This window comes from Carettochelys insculpta, chromosome 7, assembly GCF_033958435.1.
Source record: "Carettochelys insculpta isolate YL-2023 chromosome 7, ASM3395843v1, whole genome shotgun sequence".
NCBI lineage: Eukaryota > Metazoa > Chordata > Testudines > Carettochelyidae > Carettochelys > Carettochelys insculpta.
In genome coordinates this window covers 58,145,029-58,172,466 of record NC_134143.1, presented here as the reverse complement: position 1 = coordinate 58,172,466, position 27,438 = coordinate 58,145,029, and the positions used below count along the sequence as shown (strand labels likewise).

The window sequence follows — 27,438 nt, the reverse complement described above, 5'->3', positions numbered from 1 at the left end:
GCAGTAAAATATGTAGTCATTTTACAGCTTGGCCTGATTTCTAATATTAAACTGCAATCTTCCATTTCAAAATCCTATTCTAACTCGAAATTAAAATATCTATGAAAGAATCAGAACAGGCTAAAATATCTAGATTCTCAGACACTTCTGGAATTGAATGAAACATTCCATTTTTAATGCAAGTTTACTTCCCTGGACTACCACAGCATGTTCCTATATGCTTTAAAAAACAAACCAAAAAAAAAAAGAAAAACAAAAACAAAAAAAACCAAACAAAAACAAAATACCAAGTGCTTGTCTCAGTATATTCAAATAAAAAGCTGAAACATTTGCACCCCCTAGCTGTCACAGGTAAAACACAGTATTTATAGCTAACTTACATTCATTTTCAACTTCAAATTTATTGAGGCAGTTTATATCAATGTATCCATAAAATAAGTCAGAAATAACCCAAGTATACCATTTAAACATCTTCATGATTTACCCATTTACACACTCAGTACACAAACAACCCAGCCTCTGTACAGGTTCAGCACATGCAAACCACCCATAAAGACAAAAACTTTAGTTAAAAATAAGTCACAACTCAGTGTACTGTTTCAACTGCATCTCCATTTGCCAAATGGCACATTGAATATTCTGTAAAATAAGATGTTTTTAACAATCTTATTAAAAAATTCTTGGGCAAAATATTTCTAGGCTTAAAAAACATCCCTAGATTTTTCAAAACACTGAAGATACTATACAACTTATAATAACCTTGATATAGGTTTACAAGGTTGTTAACGAAGGTATTTACATACCAAATAATGTAAAGCAAAAAAATCAGATTTCTAGTGACAAAAAGGTGATACATTAAAGGATTTCTGAAATTAAAATTAAGGCTCTTTGTACAGTAATTTATGTAACTTTACATAATAGCCAACTTTGGAAATGTCAGTCTTGCACATTCTTGTCAGTCTACTGCATTTAAAGCAGCAGAGTATATTAAGTATTACTTTGAATAATTACATTGCTACTTCTATGTTTGAGCATGCTTTTGAAACATTGTAGTTATTAAATATTTACAATGTGTAGCCTTCAAACTTTAGGCAAAAAGCACAAGTATGACTGCCTAATACAAACACCATACTTGCAAAAACATTTTTGCTTCTCAAAATTAAATGCAATTACTAGTTTTAATAAGCAAACCAGAGTCAAAAAGTTTTAATATGTGCCTGAATGTGGACAGCAAATTGTTCAGACAGTAATGTTTTTCAGCTTAAATGAAAGTTTATTCAATCAGATTTCAGTTTCTTTAAGCACATAGAAAAATTAAACATTTTAAAAAAATATTCTAAGAGCATGTATGTTTTCTGAATAATGCCCTCATATTTAATGAAAAATCACTACTGTCTTACAGGGTATAATGATTGGTCCACAGTTAATTTCAGGATTTGTGTTTAACTGAAAACAACGTACTGTTTTTCAATGTCATTTCTTTTTAAAAAGCATAGGGATGTAAAACACTGAAGACAGAACGAAAAAAATGGAATGGTAATCTATGGATCAAATTCATTAGCCATTTATCTTACTATATCAAAATTTGTAGTCAGAATTGTCTTTATTGACTTTATTTTAGTTTTTGTACACAAAGAAAAACATGTTCATATCCATCATGAACAAAAAAACTTAAAAAGGCAGAACTAGAAGACGTGTGTTCTTCACCAAAGCAAAGCTGTGCTAAAGGTTCCAAACATTTCCATTTTTAAAATAAATATTTTCTTCTTCCGGTGTCTACATTCCAGTCTTCAGAGTATCACTGGAAACTGAAGCCTATCATGAAATACACACGCTTACACAGAGTCCCAGCTCACTGTGTTTGGTAACTTGCCATACCATATCCAGCTTGATTAGGTATTACAGGAGCACCTTGTCCTTGGGCAGGCTGAGCACCAAATCCACCCATCCAGGCAGCAGAGGGAGATTGGCTTTAGAAACAAACAAACAAACAAACAAATACAAAAAAGGCAAGACAATCAAGTTATTTATAAACAGACACAAAATCTGATATTGCTTCTATTACCTTCTCCTACCAAAGTCAAAAACTTCCCAACTTCTCACAAACAATGCACGTAGAGGAAGATTTTAGAGCAGGCTTTTAATCATAAAATGTGCCTGCCTCTGGAAAACCCCGCAAATCAAGAAATCTACATGGTAGCTAGCAGTCTCCAAAGCAAAGAGACATTATTCAAATACATAAAAGGAAATCAATTTTAAATGTACCCCTTTCAAGTTAAACAAAACACACTAAATTTGGCTTAGCTTATATGGAGAAGAAACATTCCATTCGTTTCAAGAACTTTCTGGATCCAGTACAGTTTTATTATCTACAGGAGCTGATGACGTGGCAACTTCTCAGCATCTGAAGCAACTTAATTTTATAAGCTCAGTAATGTATATTGCACATTTTCCATTAATATTCAAATGCAAGAAAGATTTCAATATAGTATTAAAGGATAAATTATTTAATCTAATTAGGTTTTTGTGTAATACTTCAATACATGCATAATTTAAATATAACTCTTGCTATAGCTATACTCCACTTTTTTGGCTTTGTTTCAAATAGAAATCTAAATGCTATAAAATCAATCTGAAATGAAGGAAACACTTGGCTAAAGACAAAGAATATTAAACTTCTCAGCTGGTTTTACAGCAAGCATTATTATTATTCCAAGAGCTGCGCAAAACCTCTATCAACATCATTCATGCACATGTTTAAAAAAAGTACACATAATGGAGACACATGGGTGGGAGTGGAGGAACATGCTGATAAATCTGTGAAAAATATTACTGTAAAGTCTTCAGAAGAGTATTACAAAATTAAGACCATTTAAAAAAATGGTTCAGGACAAATATTTTAAATACTTCTATGAACAGATGAATGACCAGTTCTGCAGTCGGACCTTAGATGAATGCTTTTGAGTTACAAGTCATTGTGACAGCTCTCAGCTACTTTTTTAGGAGCACTGAAAAAGTCAACTGCTAAAATTCTTTTGAGTCAAGCTTCGTAACATCTACCAAACAAAAGGTCCACTGGCCATCTTTGGTCTGAGAACACCAATATGCTCAAAAATACTGAAAGAAACAGAAATCATAATGCACTGAATAAACTCCTCTGAGAGTGAGAGATTCAACAAACCTAAGCTTTCTAGTGCACAGAACTTGGCTAGAAAGGTTTGATACCACGAGCACTGCTGATATCAAATTAATCTGAAGTGAGTCAAGGTTTTTGCATAACGTGGCAATGATGCTCTCATACCAAGCTGTACCTCCCAGGAGGTCCACAGCACCCGTCTGAATGGCGTTACTGACATTAACATTTCTGGAGAAATAAAACTCTCTTTTTAAAAGTACCTGAAACAAGTATAATCACTTACTCTACTCCAAATCCCTGTTGATTCCATGCTTGACCATACATTCCATAAGATGGTACTTGCCATCCATTGGCCATATATTGCCCATACTGCTGTGGATTTCCATAGACTTGACTCCATTGCCCCCACTGACTGTAGTCAACCTAAATAAAAAATTAATTTAAAGTACAACTGACAGATATTACATTTTATATTTGCTGGTAAGAGTGAAATCCTGAGCTAAGGAGTTATGACACTGCTAGAGCTACAGTTCTTTGCTTTAATTATTGAAAAAAAGAACTGCCTTTGTGATAAAGGAACTTAACATTTCATTACCACCATAAAATATCTGGCTGTGGATGTTGGTTGTTGCCACACTCATTTAGCTAGAATTAAGATATTTTCCAAAACTGCATATTCAAACAACAAGTTATGTTCCCACAAAGCCACAAGCCCAATCTGGTAGTGAACTGCAATGTGCACTACCAAAAAAAGATCAGACAATGCATATCACTGATTATACTGTATTACATTATTAATAACTAAGAATTATCAGTGAGGAAAGGCATTGGTCTTATACCTCACACAGCTTTCTTATGGAAAAAAAATAGATTTACAATGTAATTACCTGTTGGAAGTTTTTAGTCATGTCAGGAGATTCTTTACCCCAATAACATTTAACAACATGTCCCTCAATTGTAGTTCCATTGACTGAAACAATAGCATGTGCTGCACTTTCATGGGTTGAAAACCTAAATATAGAAATGAAATTAAGGCTATGTTTTACCATAATATAGTGCTATTACTTTAACGTTAAGGACTGTGACTTTGTGCATCACAAGCTGAGCTGGTTAAAAAAATTAACTGAAGCTCTCTGCCACCCTCCACACCCCTATGCAGATTTGGGTCAGTCGAAATGTCTGAATTTCAAATTCATTTTTATTAACTCAATCTAAGCAAGGTGGGTTTTTTAACTTTTAAGTTTGTTGAAAGCTGAAAATATTTTGTTTGTGGTTGACCACTCCTCCCACCCCCAAATATCAGTTACTCAGACAGCCCTAATCATAAGAAATGCAAAAACCTTACACCACTTTGCGCTGCTTCTGTAGGTCTTTATTTCTGAGGAGCCAAATCTATAACAACTTTTAAAGCTTCAGTTTCTCTTACAAATGTATACTGCAGCAGTGACAGCTTTTGATTTAAGAGCACTGCTAATTCAAGCACATTACAGAACAACGTATGAAACACTAATACATTAAACAATTATAGATTTATTTTAACAGCCCTACCTGACAAATGAGTAACCTTTTTCTGGAAAAACTCTTATTTCCATAATCTGCCCAAATGGTGAAAATGTCTGCCTCATAAGTTGATCTGAAACAGAAAATATTTTAACTTTATTAGCAACCTTTGGTCCTCAAACGCACTAGTTATTTAACCCCTTTCCCCCAAATAAATGTGGGTCATACCTGTTAGTCCAGAGGCAATTCCTCCACAGTAAACAGTACAATTTTTTGGACTGGACTGATTTACTACGTCTTCAAATCTCAGTTGTTTCGTACTATCTATAGATAGAAACGGTCATTTGAAAACATTCATATCATTACAAAGTTCTATATTTGACAAATCTGCTCAATATTTTAAGACAAATCAACAGGAAAAATAAAAGTTGTAATTAAGGCAATACTAGTTTTTTCCCCATTCCTGAATATATAGGAGTAAAATGCATATTGAATTACAAATGAAGTGAATTTGATAGCTAAGGTGCATAGCTAACTCAACATTATGAAGTCCTGCATGAGAGAAAACGTGCAGAGCTGGTACAAGGTTAACATAAGCATCTTACTTTCTTGTGTACTTTTAGGAGCAGGTGGTTTTCGTGTTGCCCAGTTAGTTCTGATCTGTCGGCCGCCCAACCACTGGCCTCCCATGTGCACAATTGCATTTTCTGCATCCTGAAGGACATCAGAATTAAGACTCACTCAACATTAATGGACAAGGACAGAAGACAAGTAAGCCTAATACTTTTGAGAATGTACTCATTTGTAACTGGAACTATTTTACATATATCAAAAATACCCATCTCTAATGAAGTTTTCAAGACTTTGGGCGTTTAATATATTAAAGCAGCTACAGCCTACTTTTTTTTAGTAACATTCAAATCCATTAATGATAAAAAATCTCCTCCACAAGTGAGCAATGATTTCCTTAAAGAACTGGTATTCCGAATGCACGCAATATACACACACTGATAGACAATAAAGTCCATGTACATAACAAGGATATTATACACAGCCAAACAAAACCCATAACTGAATACCTAGTGATATCCTGATCAACATGAAAACGTAACAAAAGGAAATAAGAGGAAATCCTTCATTTTGAAAAGGCAGAACTCTATGAGGAATTTGCAAACGTATTGGTCCCACCTTCTCTAACATCCAACCTAACAACTACTTATTACTTGTTTTTCCTGCTACATCCTTCTGTTTGCCCCTTTTGTGGTATTCAACTAACATCACTTTTGAAAGTAGTCCAACATTTACAAGAATAGACACCATCGTACAAACATGGAAAACAGAAAATGTCTATGAACAGCTTAACACAGACAATTCACAACCACAGCATTATGTGCTGATACTTTGCAGGAGAAACTAAGCCACATGGCACAGTTTGGGAGCTCACATTCCATGTTCCTGAACTACAAAGTGAAAATGCTGAGAATAACTAGAGATAAATCAGAGACGACTGGGAGAACTTAAAGAAAAGTGGGAACAGCAGCAGATGAGATATAACAGTGATTCTGTCCCTGCAGTGTGCCAAGCACTTTCCAGAGCTTAAGTGCCTCATCTGCAAGTGAAAAGCAATAAGGAACTTGTCGGTTGGGCCATAAAATGATTCAAGCATTTCATATTTTTGGAAGAAACTGAGAATCAAATACAATTGAAAAAAAGAAGAGCTACTTAAGAGTAGGAGGGTACATGCAGTAATTATCTGTTAAGAGATTACATTTTTTTTTTTTAATCAAACAAAATTGTGTCTCTCAATTTGACACTAAGAAAGTTAGTTTCCAGCTGAACTGGACTTGTCAGTGGTATACTCTTAAAAAGGATCAATCAAGTAATTTAGGCTCTATATAAATATAAATGGCCTAAGCATTTTCTCTATGGGTCAGGAAACCAAAACTACCTTATGATAGTGCAGAAGCATCAGGAAATTTTAAACAAAATATGTATTTTTGCTGTCCATGCTAAGGAATATGTATTAGACTAAATGTAGCAGTAAAACGTAAACTAGAGTTTCAATGTTTTCAGTTTTAATAAAAAAAAGGCATCTATAATCCAGGTAAGATTTCTTAATATTATTTTCATCCTAGGAAGTTCCTTCAACTATGAAGCCACATAACTTCACTTCAACATTGCACAAATAAAACAACGTGAATCTTCCATTAACAATGCACTACATAATATTTGTTAGAATTCTGAAATATTAGAGCCCCTGAAATATTTGTACATTTGTCTCTCTTTTGATACACTGAACCAGCTTGGTAAGGTAATATGGAGGAGGTACGTATACAATACTTCATCTGCATAAAAATAGCTCTATTTCTCATAGCTGTCCTGTGTGGGCAATCCATTTTACAATATGACTTCAGATATTCTATTTAGTGTGTGGTATTACTTAAAATTACTCTTTATAAAAAGCACGTTCTTGCTACAAATAATGAGGGTATACATTCACTGTAATTAATAAAAACCTAACAATTAAGATTTTTATCTATCTTATGAAAAGGATAGCTAATAAGTCTATTCTATCTAATGTTTTTACCCATTACTACTGTAATTTGAGATTACAGTATTTTTACCATTTGACAGTACTTTGTTTAGTCAGTTTCAGTATTTTCCCCTGAATGATCAAATAGGTTCCCTTAAGGAGACAGATATTTAATAAAGGTTTCATAGCAAAAGGGGAATGACAATCTTATTTTTAAATGGTAAAACCATCTGTAAAATTATAAAAGTTGCCAGGATGACTCTGGCAGGCTTAATACATAAAACCTCCCACTGTTTTTGTTTTTAAAATATAGTTGACTTGAAGTCGATGTCTCTTTGCCATTGTTTTGTATAAATATTAGTCTGCATAAAGATTATTCATGCAGCGCTGTTACTCACCAGTTTATTATAAAATGATACAAAACCATAGCCTTTTGATTTTCCAGTTGCCATATCTTTAACTACCCGTGCATCCCTGTGAAAAGAAGCACAGCTATATGAGGGAATTATTATTAACCTTTAAAATAAAAACTAAAAGGAACCACACACACTGTATTGTGAGCATATTTGTTTTTCTTTTTTTATAAATTCAGTTAGCCCTAAAACTACAGCCATTCCTGAACTCTCCCTATTGCTTCTTTACCTGTTAGAAAAAAGCAGTAGGACAAAAAATAACATGTAATAAACATGCAACCTATCCACATAACCTCTTCTGGCTACAACTAAAATGTTCAAATTCGAAGTTTAAAAAGGAACAAAGTTTCCTTTTCTAATATTCTATTAGCTAGGGTCCTCTAAGTTTTACTGTTCTATAAATTACTGTAACAGTTCTATCTACTTTACCATGCATTTTCTAAATAGTTAAATGTCTTCTGCCTAGTGATACAAAATATATGAAATATTAAAAAATTGAAAAAGAGGAAAAAAAATAGGAATTAAAAGGCATACATGGCCTGGTTAACAGATTTCTTTATTTTTCTTGGTCAATTCTCTACCATCATTTTGGAGTTTGGGCAGCTGTAAATTTTGAAAAATTGACATTTTCAGAAATTTAAGAAAGGATAATAAAACTAACAACAATGCTAAGCACACCAGTACGAAAACAACAAATTTACACAGAAATTTTTAGTGAGTAAGTTAAAATGATTGGAAATATAGAACTGCACTGAATATAGAATGTTAAAATGTAAATACTAAAATATGTATATATAAATAATGTATAATAAGAATAAATAGAAATGAGAAAAAATCTACAACTGAGTTCCAGTGTGCACAGTTCCTTGCAGTTAGCCTTCAAGATCCTGTCCATTCTTATGAGCAATTCTGCAAAATAACCAGAATGCTATTACTTTTAATTGTGACTTGGACTTTAGAAAAACTGCAGGTCTCAGGTATAAATATAGATTGAGAAATAGAAACCTGTATTCTTTTTTATATTGATTTTTAAAACAGTACTACTTACCACATTTAGAGATAAAAAGCAAAGTAAACAACAAAATAGCAGAAGATAAGAAATAAGGTTTATGGTTCATTTATAAGTGTACAGAGCAAGAAAAATGAGAATTTTTGTTCTTAGCAGAAATACACTCCTGTAAAGTAGCACGAAAATTTTCAAGTGTAACTTTTGCTCTAAAAATTTTAAAAAGAAAGTGATATAAATCAATGTAATTTTTGAAGTCACTACCTTATTCAAAGAGACATATGTACTTTAGCACTTCAAGAATTATTTTAATGTTTAACTTGCTCAATTAAAACACAATAGATGTTCTGAAATCTCATCTCAAATATGAAATACAGATAGGTATGTTTCCCTTAACGGGCAGAAGTGCGCACAGTTATTATAAACAATATTTTTTCATTGAAATATTTTAACTTATCCCCCCTTCTATTAATTCAAGTTATTTCATATTTCAGAAAAATGTCACATTTTAACAAAAGATTTTCATAACTTCGCTAAGTTTTACAACTAGCTACACTTTCTGCACCATGAAATTATACCTTTATATTTACCTGATTTCCTATACTGCCTATAGGCAAGTCAGATGGAACACATACCACTTGTAATTTTTGAAATCACTATTCTGTACACAAACACTAAGCATAAACATTAGTCATGTTAACAAAAGCTGTTGCTTTGTTTTTTTCTGGTTATTCAATTAAAAACTGGAATGATCTTCTAAATAAATCATGTTAAAAGCATACTGCTTTCAACAAGATTGGATAACAGAATTCATTAATTGTATTTACAAACATGTGATGCACAATCTGAAATGAAGACATCTCACCACCCACCCCAATATAATGAAAACCTTATCACAGCATCTGCAAGAATATGAAAAAATACTATTTCAGACAAAAAGCAAACTTTATACTACAGTTTTCCCTGAACTGATGTCTCCAGTATTGATTATGATACTTACGATATTTTACCAAAAGGAGCAAACGCTGACTTGATGTCTTCTGTTGTTATTTCTGGACTTAAATCCCCAACAAACACATGGAAGTGATCTGCAAATTAAGCATTACCTAATGAAAAATTCAACTGCCATCTAGTAATTTAAATCCTTGCATACGTCTGAGAAAGTGAATTTGAGCAAAGAACTGGGAGCCAAGGACTTTCAGGAAATTTAATTCAAGGATTCCCTCAGATATAATATAACTTTTCCACCTCAGATTTTTAAAAAGGCCCTGGAGGCAATCCTGGCAATTACTGGCCAGTAAGTCTAACTCCAGTACCAGGCAAATTGACAGAAACTATAGCAAAGAAGAGAACTATGAGACACATTTTGGAAAATGATTTGTTGAAAGCGAAATCATGCCTCAGTAATCTATTAGAATTCTTTAAGGATGTGAAGAAACAGTGGATATGGGGGATCCAGTGCATATAATGTACTTTGATTTTATAGAGCCTTTGACAAAGTTCTTCACCAAAGGGCCTTATAATCTAAATGAGAAGTTATGAGATCAGAGGTAAAAGATTGGTAACTAGTTGAAAGGAAACAAAAGGTAGAAATAAGTGTTCAGTTTTCAGAGTGAAATGAAGTAAATAACAGGGACCCCAAGAATCTGTACGAGCACCAGTGGTGCTCAGTATATTCATAAGTGAGCTGGAAAAAGGGTAAACAGTGAGGTGGTAAAGTTTGCAGAGGATACAAAAATACTCAAGATAAGTACACTAGAAGTTGATTGTGAAAAGTTTAAAAAACCTCACAAAACTGAATGACTGGATTAAAAAAATGGAAGATGCAATTCAATGTTGATAAATGCAAAGTTATGCACACTGGACAACAATAATCTCAAATATACATTAGGGATGTTAAATGTGTAACTGGTTGGGGGGCTGCAGCAGCCCCATAGGGCCACTCATCTGCAGCAGGTCCTCACCTGTGCTCCAGCCTGGCTGGAGCAGCCGTGATTCCCTCCAGCCCCAGCTGGAGCAGCCTATCTTTACCGCCCCCACTCCCCACCCACATTTCACTGGTTAACCAGTTAGGTAATTACACGTGATTTTACATCCCTAATTTGCATCCCTAAAGCAACAGAGATTAATTAGCTGTTATAACTCCAGAAAGAGATCTTGGAATAATTGTAAGATCTTGAAGTAACTGTAGTTCTCTAAAAACATGCACTTAATACAGAGTAGTGTCAAAAAAGCTAACAAGATGTTAAGCACTATTAAGAAAAGGAAAGGAAATGAGAGAAAAATATATTGCTGCTATATACACTTGCGGTATTCCCATATGTTGAACAGTGCATGCAGATCTGGTTACCCATTTCAAAAAAGATATACTGGGATTGGAAAAGGTACAGAGAAGGGCAACCAAATTAAGTGTAAAAAATGTAATAAGAAAAGCCAAAGAAGATTTTGAGGAACAGCTAGCCAAAAACTCAAAAAGCAAGAGCAAAATGTTTTTTTAAGTACATTAGAAGCAGGAAGCTTGCTAAACAACCCTGGGGGCCCCCCTAGACAACTGAGATACAAAAGGAGCAATCAAGGATGATAAAGCCACTGTGGAGAGACTAAATGACTTCTTTGCTTTGGTCTTCAAGGCTGAGGATGTTAGGAAGATTCCCAAACCTGCACTGTCCTTTGCAGGTGATGAATCTGAGGAACTGTCCCAGACTAAAGTGTCATTACAGGAGGTTTTGGAACAAACAGAAAAACTTAACAGTAACAAATCACCGGGACCAGATGGCATTCACCTAGGGTTCTGAAAGAACTTATATGTGAAATTGCAGATTTATTAACTGTGATTTGTACATTATCCTTTAAGTCAGCTTCTGTACCCAAGGACTGGAAGACAGCCAACACAATGCCACTATTTAAAAAGGGCTCTAGAGGCGACCCTGGCAATTACAGACCTGTAAGTCTAACATCAGTACTGGGCAAATTAGTTGAAACAATAGCAAAAGAACAAAATTGTCAGACACATAGAAGAACATAATTTGTTGGGCAAAAGTCAATATGGTTTCTATAAAGGGAAATCATGACTCGCTAATCTATTGGAATGCTCTGAAAGGGTTAACAAACATGAAGACAAGGGGGATCCAGTAGACATAGTATACTTAGATATCCAGAAAGCCCTCACCAAAGGCTCTTCTGTAAATTAGGCTGTCATCTGATAAGAGGGAAGATCCTTTCATGGACTGAGAACTGGTTAAAAGACAGGAAAACAAAGGGTAGGAATAAATGGCAAATTTTCTGAATGGAGAAGGGTAATGAGTGGTATTAACCAAGGGTCAGTCCTATTCAAACTTATTTATAAATCATCTAGAGAAACAAGTAAGTAGTGAGGTGGTAAAGTTTGCGGATGATTCTAAACTGTTCAAAATAGTCAAGATGAAAGCAGACTGTGAAGAACTTTAAAAATCTCAAACAGTGACTGGGCAACAAAATGGCAAATTAAATTTAATGTGGATAAGCGTAAAATAATGTACATTGAAAAAAATAACCCCAAGTATACATACAATGATGGGGGCTAACTTAGCTACAACTAATCAGGAAAGAGATCTAGGGGTTATCGTGGACAGTTCCCTGAAAACATCTATGCAGTGTGCAGCAGCAGTCAAAAAAGCAAATAGGATGTTAGGAATTATTGAAAAAAAGAGATAGAAAACAAGACAAAGATTATTTTACTGCCCCTTTATAAAACTATGGTACGCCCACATCTTGAATACTGCATAGAGATGTGGTCTCCTCACCTCAAAAAAGATATTTTGGTATTAGAAAAGGTTCAGAAAAGGGCAACTAAAATGATTAGGGCGCCCCATATGAGGAGAGGTTAAAGAGACTGGGACTTTTCAGTTTAGAAAAGAGGAGACTGAGTGGGGATATGATAGCGGCATATAAAATCCTGAGCGGTGTAGAGAGGGTGAATAAAGAAAGATTATTTACTTGTTCCCATAATATAAGAACTAGAGGACACCAAACGAAATTAATGGGCAGTGGGTTTAAAACTAGTAAAAAAGAGTTTTTTCCACACAGCGCACAGTCAGCCTGTGGAACTCCTTGCCAGAGGAGGCTGTGAAGGCCAGGACTATAAGAGAGTTTAAGAAGAGCTAGATAAATTCATGGATGTTAGGTCCATAAAAGGCTATTAACCAGGGGGTAGGAATGGTGTCACTGGCCTCTGTTTGTCAAAAGCTACAGATGGATGGCAGAAGACAAGTCGCTTGATTATTGTCTTTGGTCCACCTGCTCTGGAGCACCTGGGACTGGCCACTGTCAGGAAACGGGATGCTGGGTTAGATGTACCTTTGGTCTGACTGAGTAATGGCCACTCTTATGTTCTTAACCAAAATAATTAGTAGTATACAACAGCTTCCATATAAGAAGCAGTTAAGACGACTTTGACTGTTCAGCTCAGCAGATAAATCAGTGGGGACATGATAGGGGCTTATAAAATCATAAGTGGTGTGGAATAAGGGTTATCTATTCCTTCACATAACACAAGAACATAGGTCACATGATGAAATAAATGGGCAGAGGATTTAAAAACATAATAAAGTACTTCTTCACACAATATACCATCAACCCATGAAACTTATTGCTGGGGACGCTGTGAAGGCCAAAAGTATAACTGGGTTCAAACAAAAATTATGTAAGCACATGGAGGAGAAGTCCATGAATGACTACTAGCCCAAATGCTCAGGGATTCAACCCCATACTCTGGAGCTACGTCTACACTAGAGGGTTTTGTTGACAGAACTCGCAGAGCATCCACACTAAAAATGTGTTGTCAACATACTGTTGAGAGCCTTCTGCCTCTTTCCCACGAGACAGAATGCCTTTCTCGACAGAATCTGTCAACAAAAAAGCAGTGTGGACATTCCTGGGGGGCCCACTGTCAGACAGGGCTCTCAGGTCAGCAGGCAGCGCCTTCTGCTGTGCTTCCAGTTAAGAGTTCTGTTTTGAGAGTGGTCAGGCTACCTGGCTACTCTCTGTTGACAGAGTGATCTGCTTTCATGTGTAGCTGCAATCTGTTGAGAGAAGTTTGTCAGAAGATATCTTCCAACAGTAGCTTCTGTAGTGTAGACATAGCCTAGGTGTCTCTAAGTCTCTGTCAGATAGTGGGTCTGGCCTAGAGAGATAATGGATCACGCAAATGCCCAGTTTTGTCTATTCCCTCTGAAGCATCTGGCCCTGATCACTGTTGGATGACAGGATACTGAGCTACACAGACCACTGGTCTGACCCAAGATGGACTTCTTTTTGCGCTTTAGGTTCTACTATTTGTAGAGTGAAATACAGGGAATGTTTTAAGTTTTTGATTGTAAAACAAATGTGGGTATTTCTCCTACTAAAACTCAACAAAATAAAAAGGTAAAATACAGGTATAATTATACATTCATGACTGTAACCTATTTTTACATCTCCATATAAGTATTTCATAAGGTAATAAAATAGCACTGTAGCATTACTTACTGGATGTATCTTTTTTCTGGCTACTTGGTGTTGTTGCCCAGTTTACTTTGACCTCCTAAAAATAAATGTAAGATTTAGCACAAATTCGTAAAACTCAAAAATCACACACTCAAAGGCCACTTACAAATATTAATCTACACAAGTTCTCCAATAGAAAGAATTAGAGTTTAAGGCATCAGAGGATGTATTTTATGTAAAACTGTGATTGTCTTCAGTGAAATTGTTCACATCATAATGCATATTTACAGAAGTCTAATTTTTGAAACCTTAGCATTTTTATATACAACTTACCTTTCCCAAAATTTTTCTCCCATTCATAGCAGCTAATGCAGCAGCTGCATCTCTGTGTTCATAAAATTCCACAAAGCAATAAGGGTCATTGCTTGTATGCTGCAAAACAGAAAATCCAACAGAAGAGTTGACCCTTCTGCTATCGGGTTGCTGAGAAGAAAATCCAGGAAAAAATATTACTTATAGCTAGAAATTTTAACAATGTTATTGCATTAGTTTAAGATATAACCTTTAAAATAACATGACAAATAAAAGGCACTGAATGACAATTTTTAAAATTCATCTCTTTTTGAAGCTATTTCAATGATACTGAAAAAAGTGGGCATTTCTTATTAAGATTAAAACCACTTTTTAAACATTAGCCTCCTAAGTTTAACACATACCACATTATCTTAGGGTTACCTGCGTGGGGGAAAAATGTGTTTGGGAAAGTCTGCATATTTAACGTGCTCAAAGAAAGCCTAAAGGATTTATTATTGCCCTCCTACCCCAAATATTTTTCTCACTTCTGCTGGCTGAGAGAAGCTTTCCTTTATTTGCTGAAGGACTCCTTAGTAGACCACAAAACAAGTTGGATCGTAGCTAGATTAAAGCACCTTTTAAAAGGAGTCAACGAGTTAACAGTAAAATGGAAGTGTAAAAATGACTAAAAAACACATTTCTTTTCAAGTGATCAAGTTTTAATCTCAATACTTGTGATGCAATGCTACATAGTATACAAGCATCCATTTCAAAGACCTGAATTCTAATGTAAAAAAAAAAAAAAAATCAAGCAGGCAAACCTATCAGACTTCCTTTATACATTATGAAGCAGGGAAAAAAGAAGGTTATGAAGAGCCCCCTCAGGGCATTATTAAATAATACTAATACATAGTTTTATTAAATACAACAGCAATATTAAATGTAAACAAAGTCAAATAATTATAAGAAAGCCAAGTTTTAAGATTTGTGAAAAATTGTTTTCAGTGTGTGCTAAGTTTTGTGGGGGACTTACACAGGGATATCTGCATTACTGATACTGCATGTACAATGCCAGGAATGAAGAGATCATAAAGCAATTTCAGTGCCGGGTGGGGGGGGGAGCGGCTTAGTTTAAAACCAAATTAAGTTCACTATAAGAACCCATCTTCCCTTTGTCTTCTCCTTCACACCAGAACTTTCTCCCATAATGCCAGCAAAAATGTGGAGATCAGGTCTTTGCTTCACACTGCTTTAACCCTCCTTAGTCAATATTTTGTCCAATATACAAAGTAAGAGGTAAAAATACATGCTAATTTGAGGGATCATATGTGCTTGAATATAGTTTTCAGGGGAGATATAAAGAAAGTCAACCAACCATTATTCTGATATTGACATAAAAGAACTGGATAGTATAACTCCAAGGCACAATAAAGAGGAGAGAAATAGCCTTCAATAATACCCTCAACACAGGGGCTCTACCAAATGATGCAGAACCGCCATGGGGGGGGCTATACTGGCCCTCCTCTCAGCCTTTGTGATATGAACATACCAGGAGGAAAACAGGATGCGGCTGGACATCTTGGGAAGCATAGCTTTAACTAAGAGAAGCCCATGAGACTGAGCTAACAACCAGGGTGAGGTAGATCCCCAGGTGACCCAGAACAACAGAAATATAAGAGAGGCTTACAGGCTCCTTTCTGCCTCCTCCCTCCAGGTTTCTGCTACATGAAGAGGATGAAGAGAGGAAACTTAGGATCCATATTGCATGTATTAGTTTATGTCTCCACTCGAATGTGCCCCATTTATTTTCATTTCACAGAAATGAGCACCAAAAAAGAGCTCTGTTTAAAGAGTGATTTTCAGTACGTCAATTAATTTGCAAATTCTTTCCCCCGGGGGTGGGGTGGGGGGAATCAAATGCCACCCTAGCATTCTAAGATGGGCACATAAAATCTCTAGTCATTTTTCCCAATTTGGGCCATGTCCTTTATAGGCAAGATAACCAAGGTAGAAACACACCATGCAGAGCAAAGAAAAATAGCATGTTAATTAGTCCTGAGGAAGAAACTATGTACCATCACAGATGGTACCTTTCAATGCAATCTCTGATGGGGTAAACAAATGAGAGATAAGTTGAGATAGGTCTTGAACAAGATGCACTTAAATGGAAGGGTTATTTTAGTGCTCATGAAAATATGAGGATTAAACACTGATTTTAGAAACAAGGATAGTATAGATAGGTGCAGCCAAACCTGTACATAGAAGAGTTTTGCCTTGTCTTTACCTGAAATGCACACATTGCTCTAGTTCTGGGAAAGAAACTGCTCATGAATTTTGTATTCATTTTCAATGTTTACAAATGGGAACAAGGAATAAAAGTGTTTTAAGCATCTACTACCCAAACTAGGTTTGAAATGCATTTCTACAAATTAAAGGCTGTTGTACTGACCTATCTAAATTGATAGAGATGCAATTACCACAGACATTTGAAGCCCACTAAATACAATATAAAATACAAGTGTTAATATGCTGTTTGTAGTGAACCCTAACATCATACACTTCATTTTCTGTTTCCTCTCAATTTGAATTCCTGAAACTCAGCCAAAACAAAGATTCTGATTATTAATTTCTCAAAAAAGCATTTAAATTTGGTACTGCTACAGAGAACTGAACTTGGGTGAACTTTGAATGTGAACATATTTTAAAGTCCATAAAAGGGCACTGCACGTTTGGATACTTTATTATAGGTGAAACCCAAAATTTGGGTAAGAAAATGGCACTGATTCTACTCTATTTGATCTACTTTGTTTCATACATATATATTTAAAAAAAAAAAAAATCAGACAATGCAAGGAAACATAAGTAGCCTGGCTGAAGAATCCTGGGACAGTGAAAGATGCTGGAATACCTCCACTCTTCATTCATTATAGACTCTTTATTGACAACTGCTAAAGTCACCGAATAATTTATCTACAGCAAATTAATTACTACAATTCCATTTAAGTGCATGTTTACATGCTAGTTCTATAGTTATTAAAAGGCAGAATATAAAACTTGGGTGAAGATGTCTGCAGTGCTAAAATTTCTCATTAGGTTATCAAAAAAACCTAAATGCCAATACTCAGTTATGAAGACTGTCTTGGGAGGAACTTATTCCTAAAGAGTACATGGCAACAAAAACTCTGTTGCACCAGGTGACAGCCTCTGAGCACAAGCTGACAAATGCTGAATCAGACTTTTGTGTTAAATTCAAATACAGTTTGTCTAGGAGGCTACATTCCACCATACACCACTGCTGCAGACATATGCCACCAATCTCATTTTCTGCATTTTTATGTAAAATCAGTATGCTCTATTTGAAACCATTTGGAAATGGAAGACCTTACCTCTGTTATCATTTTACAGCTTTTGCATGGTCCAATCTGGCTGAATAACTGCAGTATAAGCACTTCAGTCACATCTCTGGAGAGGTTTCCTACATAGCTACACAAGTAAATAAACAATTTTAAATCTAGCAACTTCTGTTTACATTTATAATAGATTTTAACATCTTATATGTCTATATAAAATCTCCTTTTACATATCTCAAACTGAACAAAATACTTTACAGTATTAGTATATGGAATTTATTCACACTTCATTATTAAATTAACAATTGCCCTAAATCATAAGATTGGCATTACAACTGAGATGATGAGAAATAGTCATGTGATAGCACTATTTTTGTCTGTAGCAAAACTCTTCAGAAACAAAGGGAAAATAGACAATCAAGCTGAGAGTGACATTTAAAATCAAGTTTTGTCATTAACTGACTAATTGCCTCACACCACTCTGGAGAATAAGAAAACATTTTGATATGTATCCAACCACACAACATTTAATATTTTATTGATATATAACTAACGCACATGTGAATATGACAAATTATCTCAATTAGAGAGCTCAATTTTTTGGTTTTATTGCATCTAATAATTTTGGGGAAAATGCAACACAGCTACAAACAAGCAATTTAACAGTGGATAGAATAGACAAGGTTTATTCCATCAGGTAATTGGAGTAGTAACTGGGAATTCCAGAGGAAAGACAAGTATTTTAAACAACCCCACCCCACCCACACTGTTGCAAGATTTGACCAAAACTCATTCTGCTATCAACTACTACACTGTCTTTTTCACTGTTAACCACTTATCTCCCCAGCTTAGGAATTATGGTACTTAAGATAACCTTTGTGACAATTCCAATTTAAAAGTATCAGTTTATTAATTTCATATGAAAAGCTTCCTACTCAAAATCCAATCTACTTTGACACTGAAAACTAGCAAAAAACCTAGAATTCACCTCCAGAGAATATAAAATCATGTAATGAAAAACTGCTGAATATCCAAGTTTTCAAATTGAAATGTGAAAATTTCAAAATTTAGATGAACAAGTATGGAACTGAGTTTATATGTACAAAACTGTACAATGATATTCAGTGTGTTGTTTTGTCAATAAAGCCTCCAATACGGAACACAGTAACGTTCTCATCATTTAGGTATTATTACAAAAAGAGTATCACAATGTCACCCAACTTTAAGCATTGAAGTGTGCCTGTTTTACTAGTGCAAAATATTTATGATTTGTCACTTTCAAACAACTTCATTATGAAGTTTACTACATATGGATAAAAATGGAGGCACAAATATGACTAAATACTATGTGAAAGGGATTTAAAATCTATTTGAAAAGTTACTTCCTTCAACAAAAAAAGCAGAAACACCTAATATCTTTAAAATCAATTTTTAAAACGTATCTTTACTTTTTTTGTTTAGTTCTAGCTTTTCAAAGGTAATAAATAAACTCTCCACCAATGTTATGGGTTTGTATTGCTCAGTCTTTTACCACAATGGTGCTGAGATCAACACTACTTACACTTCTTTGGTTTTGCACCAGTATCACACAAATATAAACAAAGAGAAAATCTTATAGGTTCAAAAACAACATTTCTCTACTATTGTCTTGGTGAATGTAAAATATTTGCTTTTTTATTCTCTCAATGCAAGCTTATTTTAATTGGGGGCCAGAATAACTTTGCTTTGGGTATCACCTAAATATGCATACAAATTTACAAAGTCAATTTAAATATATATATATAAAAATAAAAGGGAAAACTCACTATCAGAAATCGTAATTGACAACATTTTAGAATACAGTTCACTGAATTAGTAACTTTTTAAAGAAGATACCTAGACAAATCAGTTAGACTTTTTTCCTGAATACAGTACACAGAAAATATACAATAGCCTGTTATGCACTGAGAACTACACTTGTGTCTACTTGTAACACCATTGCCAGTACATATCACATATTTCACTGAACTGCAATATAAGATTTAGAACTTCCTTCCAGGTTACTTTGTCACAACAACATGAATTATATTTTCAGTGTATATAAATACAGAATATACTAAAATCAGGTTCATTTTTAGAAGGTTAAGCAATACTTAATGCTTAAAAATGGACAGACTATTCACGCTAACCCCAAAAGTTAACATTTGAGTATGTCTAGAATCACAAGAAACCCCTCCCCCCCAGATTATAAATAAAAAATCCTTGTCAAGAAATAACTGTTAATAACAAGTTCTCCTCAGGTAGGTCTGCAGCTGTATAAAGCAACACATCAATCCCAAATGGTGTACCTAAACTATCCCCATCAACTGTACTGCACAAACATGGAAGTAACACAATGAAGTTATGTTGACTTCATTTTCACTGACTCAAAGAAATGAAGGAAGACAAAATTTGCAATATAGGTAAAGATCAGAAAGAGCATCATTCTAAGGTATATATGGTATTAAAACCATGCAATAACTGTACAAAATTGAATCTCTCATGTGGGCAAGATACTAGAAAATCATTTTTCAGGAATTAGCACAAGCTTTACTCCACACACAAAACATTTCTGAAAAGGAAACATTTCTGAAACAGGTATATGTTTATATAACTACACATTTTTTTCCCCCATAATAAGGCTGTGAATTTGCTACGATGCACGTTTCAGTGATTTCATCAGCTGCTTCCTCCTGGGGAAAAACCAACGCAACCCTGGGTCAACTGATTCTAGATTTGAAGAAAGTATCATACTTCCTGGCTTGAGAACAAAGTTTTTAAAAATTTCCTCACTGTGTATTAGGTAATTGCACCACTCTTACGGACTTATACATAATATATATAAAAAATACTAAAAGCTGCAGAAAAAACAAACAGCAGTTAACACTATTCCAAAATTGCTATCACTCTGAAACTACAGTACTGGAAACAAAAAACCAAACAACCCTGAGGCAGTCAGTCTCACAGCTAAATTCAGCTGACTTAGGCTCATGGTATGGAGCTAAAAATAGGAGTGGAAATGCTTCCTTTGGAGCTAGAACTTGGTTCAAGAGCCCAGGCTCAAACCCAAACAGGAACATCCACACTGCTATTTCAGCCCTTTTAGCACAAGCCCATTACTTCAAATTAGTTGAATTCATACTCAGACTCATTCCAATCTGTAATATAATATTAAATAACATGAGCATAGCAATATCTGTAGAGTCTACATCTGTAGAACTACAAGAATAAAGCCATTACACAGTTATGGAGCAGTGGGAATTAAGTATCAAGATTTAGCCTTGATATTTTATGGAGTCTTTGTATTTTATATTAGCATTGCCTCCAACATATTCAAAGATGACTTCAAAAAATAAATTTATCGAATATCTTTGCTGTAAAGTACTCGATTATCCTTAATAATCAAGTAAGGAAGACATTCAATACTGCTGGAATTGAAGTTTTATGTTACCAGAATCCACTCCACACAAAGCCACAAATCACCAACCTGGCTTGAGCAGCAAGCCAACACATTTGTAAATTCGTAAGAGCCAGGGAAACAGACACTTGTAACACACAGCCAGCCTAGAAGGTTTTTAATAAGAATTGTGCAAAGTTTAAAAGCTGTGCTAGCTATTTAGACTATGCAACACTGTTTGCAGAACTATGCAATATGTTTGAAGAAAGGCAAGTGCTTTTAAAATTATTGCTTGTATGGTCTTCCAAGCGTTTTATATTATAAGCCACAGGGTATTAGTTTATAAAATTGAAATATACAGTAAAAAGACACCTACTATACCTCTAAGCTGGTAGCTCAGTTCATGTACACATCAATACATTGGATGCTGTAGCTTCCCGCACACTGACACCTTTTTTTAGCTACTACACTGATAGGAATAATTTAAAAACCTGGACTATATACCAGAAGTTACTGTACTACTGAATGATTTTGACAATGTCTACAAAAAAAAAAAAAGATTCACAAATCCTGTTAAACTAGTAGCAGTATATACTAACAATCAACTAGGCTGAGAATCAAAAAGAGCTTTATGAGGGTGACAAGATTTTTACTGCTGGTCAGTAGGCAAATGAGGAGGACAGCCATGTTCATAGCTATTTCTTTTTGGCTCAAAGTTTTTATAGATTCTACCTTGAAAGAAGTAATGCAGTAACGCAGACAATATGCAAAAATGGCAATATCTGTCTTTAAAAGAGGGAAAAGGGACAACTGCTATGATAAAACCTTACATGAATTTCATTTCTCCAACTTGGTGCAATAGGGCCACCTCACAGATACCGTTAGGCTACGGCCACATTGCAAAGTTATTTCAAGAGAATAGCTGTTATTTTGAAATAACTTTGCTGTCATCTACACAACACAACTGCTATTCCAAAATAAATTCAAAATAGCAGGTGAGTTATATTGAAATTGGTAAACCTCATTGCAAGAGGAACAGAGTTTATTTTGAAATAGGTGCTGTTAAGATGCAGAATGGTGCTTATTTTGACAGAAATTTCAATTGAAAAGAAGTACCTTTATCCAAGAGTCTATAAGTGACATTAGAGATTCAAAACAAAAAAGCAGTCAAGTAGCACTTTAAAGACTAACAAAATAATGTATTAGGTGAGCTTTCATGGGACAGACCCACTTATTCAGACCATAACCGTGCCAGAACAGACTCAATATTTAAGGCACAGAGAACCAAAAACATTAAAATTTAAATATTAAAATTAAATTAAATTAAATTAAAATTTAAATGCCTTAAATATAGAGTCTGTTCTGGTATGGCTATGGTCTGAATAAGCGGGTCTGTCCCACGAAAGCTCACCTAAAGAAATTATTTTGTTAGTCTTTAAAGTGCTACTTGACTGCTTTTTTGTTTTGATAGTATATAGACTAGCACAGCTCCCTCTGTTACTATTTGAGTTTCAAAGTTTCATTTTTTTAGCTCAATGCCCCACAGATCAAATTCTACATTCTCAAATATACAATTTGGTATAGTGGGTGATAGAATACCTTTGGCTATGGCTACACTAGCGAGTTTCGCTGACAAAAACCTGGCCTTAACAAAACTGGTGGAATGTTCACACAAAAAATGCATTGTTGACAAAAGCTGGCACTTCCACCGACAACCTTCTGTGTCTGCCATGTGAGGAAGAGTGCCCTGTGTCGACAAAAAAGCTGTGGGCATGCTAGAGGTGGGGGTGCGCCTTCTCTTGACAGATAGGGAGTCCATGAAATTGGGCAGCCCTATCTGCTGTGCTTCCAGGACGCTGTTTTGTTGAGAGAGCAGCCGAGCAGTCCAGTGACTCTGTCGACAGACAGGAGTGCTCTTCAAATTGGCTTTGTGTGTGGCCGCACTCTGACGGAAGTTTTGTCAGGAAATCTCTTCCATCAGTGACTTCTGTTGACAGATCGCTGTAATGTAACCATAGCTTTTATGTAGAGTGGTGACTACTTGATGACTGCTAATATGGAGAATGAACAACTTTAATGCGCAAAAAGGGAAGTCCCAACTTAAGTCAGAGTACAGACCATTGGCAGAACTCACATTCTAGCTGCGCGGGGAAACAAAGTAAAAATATATCTGTCTACTGCTTAAGAAGGGTAAGAAACTGACAAAAATTATGTGAGTAAGTTTGATTCCAACTGCAACTTTCATGTTGTAAAGATATGCTATCAGTTAACTTCTAAAGTACTCTTATCAAAAGAGTTTGAGGCCTCAATTATTTGTATCATAATTTTTATTAGTCTAATATTTTATTACCTCAAGACAGAAAACTGATTTCTGACTCAACCAGACTGGCATCAAGGATCAATTCAAAGGCATTTTTTCCTATCACTTTCTACATGTTAATAAGGAAAGGATCAGATCCAAACACTATTCCAGATACTATTCATATTACACCAAATTATAAAAATAATCTGACAATATATCAAAATATTTCCTTTCACAAGTGAGTCAACCATAATGTAATTCACAGTTACATAAAAGACTGCTAGCTATGAGAGATGAAATGGTCTTTATTTTCTAGGATTAAGAATTTTCAACCATTTGACAATCTGAACCATTTGAAAGCTATTACACACCAGAAAGCAACATAATACCACTTGAAATACTTCAATATAAGTTAGTATTGTAAACCATTAATATTTAGAAACATTACTTGGGACCTAAGGTGCCTTTAGGCCCTCCCAACCCTCCCCCCATTAAAACATTTGATCCACAGCTTGCAGGTGTTATAGGACAAACTGTAACATACAATATTTGCCAATGTGGCAACAGAAGAGTATTCTTGAGACACCGTTCCCTTATGAAATACCACATGGGCACAGAACCATGGCACTTACTTTACAGACTACATGATTTTATACAATTGGTCAGCTGGGTTTATAGATAAAATACTTACTACTTACTTTATAGAAAATTATAGAAAGTTCAGTGTGCAATATTGCTATCTGCTACTCAATGTCAGTGAGCAATTTGTTCAAATGACAAGAGATGAGTGTTACAAATAAATGGTTTGATATAGGCCAGTAATGTTTAAAAAAAAACCCACAAGACAAGTGAGAATCCTCAATTTAACAATATTCCTGGAATTTAAGACAAAGCTTTAGGTAAACTGAATGTCTGAGCAATTCTACAGCAGGAGTGTTGTACAAAATGATCCTCCCTAATCCAGAATTCTTTCATCCAGTAAACCCTGTAATCCAGCATGATTTTAGTTAGCCAAATGACCACTTCTCATGGGTGTGGCTGTTTCCCCCACGGTCCAGTAAAGGTTGTTTAGAGCCACCAGTCCTGGCTCTCAGTGCTCTGTGCTATTATTTAGCAGGAATTTACCTCTAAATGTCTTCTGAGAGTCCAGTAAGCAGTGGAAGTGTTGGTAATATGCTAGAAAATATTGACTTCCTGTCATCTGGCAAATTCTCTCGTCCAGCACCAGTCAGGTCCCAGGGGGACCGGACGAGAAAGGTTCAATCTGTACCATATTCAGAGCTAGATGGCTACAGAGCAGTGGCTGCTGGCCATACACATAGCTCTAAACGCAGCACCCTACCAGTAGCAGTTCAGGAATATGGGAAGGAATAAGATATCATGACACCCCTTACTTCTGCATTCAGATCTGAGCAACTGGGCATTAGCAGCTCCTGACTAACTTCTCAGCTCTGTAGGGATCAGCCCAGAATTAAGGGTGGCAATACCACAACAACCCTACAGTAACCGTATGACACCCTCCCCGCTCGTCCTCATTGCCCCTTTTCAGACCAAGACCCCTATGCTTACAACACCATGAAATTTCAAATTTAAATAGCTGAAATAACAAAATTTACTATTCTCAAAATCTTATGACCGTGAAACTGACCGAAATGGACCATGAATTTGGTACAATCCTATTTAGAAGTCAATTCTGACTTCCTTTGTGAAGACATTATACATTTCTAACAGTTATTTAGGACAGGACCCAACATACACACCTCAAACAGCAATGGGAGGCCTGACTGTTATGCCAAACTAGAATTAATCATAATTAACTTTTGTGGATTGGTGATGAGGTTGGGGGGAAGACAGACAATATCACACAGAAAAACAAAATTGGTTAGAGACCAATTTTATTCCCAACTCATTCTGCATGTTTAAAGTATCTTAACAACCCAAACTAGCTCCCCAAAGGGCCATCTCAAAGCTACTTTCCCCAGGCATGCAAAAGAGCATCGTCTCATATGCACAGTCTGAGGATGTTGTATTTCATATAGCATATACTGTTCTTCACAAACCTGGCAGAAAGAGCAGAGTTTATAATTAGTTGAAATATTTTTAACAAAATTTATTTTATACTTTTTAAAACACATATAAAGTGTGCCTATTTTACATTCCAGATACCCCCAGTTACAACTTAAAAACACAAAATATTCCAACCTAACCAAAGCACAGCAGATTTCAGATTGACTGTCAGTAAATCAAGCAACTCACACATTCGTATGTGTTTACTTTTAAAGATTAGGCTAATTTATTTAGAAGGAAACCACCAAGCTGTTCCTAAGCCACCACACATGGACACACTCAAGATGTAGTGATTTCTCATGACAGTGCCTAGCAAAAATATACTATATGAGCATCGGAGAGAAAAAAAATTTCTCTCTAAAAATCCAGGTTTAGGAAAAGAATCCTCTCTCACAATGTTATTCGTTTCACACCAAGAAAGGTGAAACAATGAACTTCTGTTTCATGACAACCACAAACTATAACCAGGAGAAATCCATTTATCTTGGTGTAGCTGTGGGTTTTCTTCTGCCACATGTACAATTCTGATGAATGAAGGGAAGGTTTAGTCACAATAGCAAAGTAGACAAATGTACGTGTCTACCTTACTACTCTTCTCTGAACTTCAAGAGTACAATGAGGAGCACGTCTTCCTCGAAATGGTCAGCCATCGACTAAAAACCCCATTCACGATGGTGGATCTCGCCAGTCTTACCTCCTCTATACTCGCAGCTTCTGGATCTCCCCTTCACCCCCGAAGTCAGGATCATCCAACCTAGTTCCTCCTCCTCCCTCACTTCCAATTTGCTTTTCAGTCGCTGGATCCTCCCCTCCTCCCAGTCAACAACTTCAGCCTCCCATCAGTATTTTATTCCTCCCCCCACCCTGGGCCTGCAATCTCTGGGCCAGTTCATACTATCCGTATGCCCACACCGCGTCAATATCCTCTGCCTTCCTCCATCCCTCCGGTTTCCCTCCCCGCCGACACTGTCCCCTCGCCCTTTCCCAGCTTCTGTAACTTCCTCCTCCCCGACAATTTCAGTAGCTCCCCCGGCTCGCCGGGAACCCCTGTCAACATCTTCCACCTCCCTCCCCATTCTCCTCTCCTCGCCCCCGGCACGTCCATGTCCACCCCACTCTCTGCGGCCAGGCCCCTCACTTTGGGGCAACACGTCCCGCTCCGGCTTCCCCTCCCCTCCGATAATAACCCCCTTTAGACGCCCCCCGCGTCCCTCTCCAGCCGGGGCCTGCTCCTGCCCGGTTCGGCCGGACTCCCACCCCCCGCCCGGCTCCCGCTCCCTCCTCACTCACAGGGTCCTGGGCTGCCCGTCGTCCTCCATCACGGCGTGTGAGGGCCGCTCGTAGCTGCCCCCGGGGGTCGCGCTGCGGGGGGGGGGGCTCCGCCGCGCACTGGGAAGGGAAAGTGAGGGCCCCGGCTCCCCTCGCTCCGTCTCGCCCCCGCGACAGGTCCTGACACCGCAGTCCGAGCAAGAGAGGGAGGCAGCACCACAAAATGGCCGCTGCCGCCAGCCACTCAGGAAGCCGCGAACTGCGCAGCCGCAGCCCGCTCCCTCTCCGACCGGATTCCCTTTCCCATTCTCCTCCGTCGCGCTGCTGTGCCCTCTGGGGGTCGTAGTCAGAGAAGCTCTGACTTGGGGAGGCGGAGTCTGCCCCGAGGCTCCCTGGGAATTGTAGTCCTAGAAGTCGACACCCCTGGGGCAAACTAGAAGGGCGTGAGGACAAAAGACTATGCCTCCCAGCATGCCCAGCGGCGGATGGACCAGGCATTTTAGGACGAACACAGGGGCTCCTTATCAGAGGCGTAGTCGTGTTAGTCTGGATCTGTAACACCAACGGAGGGTCCTGTGGTACCTTATACACTAACAGAAAAGTTGTGAGCATCAGCTTTCGTGAGGACAGACTCACTTCATCAGATGCTGGTACAGGGGCACCTCTGACCCTTCTCTGATATGCTTGTCG

The 27,438-nt window shown here is 36.6% G+C and overlaps 1 protein-coding gene across 3 annotated transcripts; it reads right to left on the bottom strand.

Moving 5' to 3' along the window:
• Positions 1-1,597: 1,597 nt before the first annotated feature.
• Positions 1,598-26,996, bottom strand: TIAL1 (TIA1 cytotoxic granule associated RNA binding protein like 1). Of its 3 annotated transcripts, none has more exons than XM_075000535.1 (12): positions 26,770-26,996; positions 17,732-17,828; positions 14,385-14,534; positions 14,094-14,148; positions 9,589-9,676; positions 7,568-7,643; positions 5,242-5,350; positions 4,865-4,960; positions 4,685-4,769; positions 4,024-4,147; positions 3,420-3,559; positions 1,598-1,970 (listed from the first exon to the last, which is right to left on the bottom strand). In XM_075000535.1, the coding sequence occupies exons 1-12, from the start codon at positions 26,796-26,798 to the stop codon at positions 1,853-1,855; spliced, it is 1,167 nt and encodes a 388-aa protein (XP_074856636.1). In that variant the 5' UTR covers positions 26,799-26,996; the 3' UTR covers positions 1,598-1,852. The 3 variants fall into 3 exon arrangements, with proteins under 3 accessions (XP_074856636.1, XP_074856637.1, XP_074856638.1); XM_075000536.1 differs by having other exon boundaries at positions 14,385-14,483; XM_075000537.1 differs by lacking the exons at positions 9,589-9,676; positions 14,094-14,148; positions 14,385-14,534; positions 17,732-17,828; positions 26,770-26,996 and adding an exon at positions 8,117-8,442.
• Between the last annotated feature and the right edge of the window lie 442 nt (positions 26,997-27,438).

Bases quoted from the DNA above. Each gene is read 5' to 3' on its own strand.
- TIAL1 (XM_075000535.1), bottom strand. From the start codon at position 26,798: ATGGAGGACGACGGGCAGCCCAGGACCCT. The intron at 5,351-7,567 runs GTGAGTAACAGC...GATGTCCTTCAG, and splicing joins TATCATTTTATAATAAACTG to GATGCAGAAAATGCAATTGT. The intron at 4,961-5,241 runs GTAAGATGCTTA...TTCTATCTATAG, and splicing joins TCCTAAAAGTACACAAGAAA to ATAGTACGAAACAACTGAGA.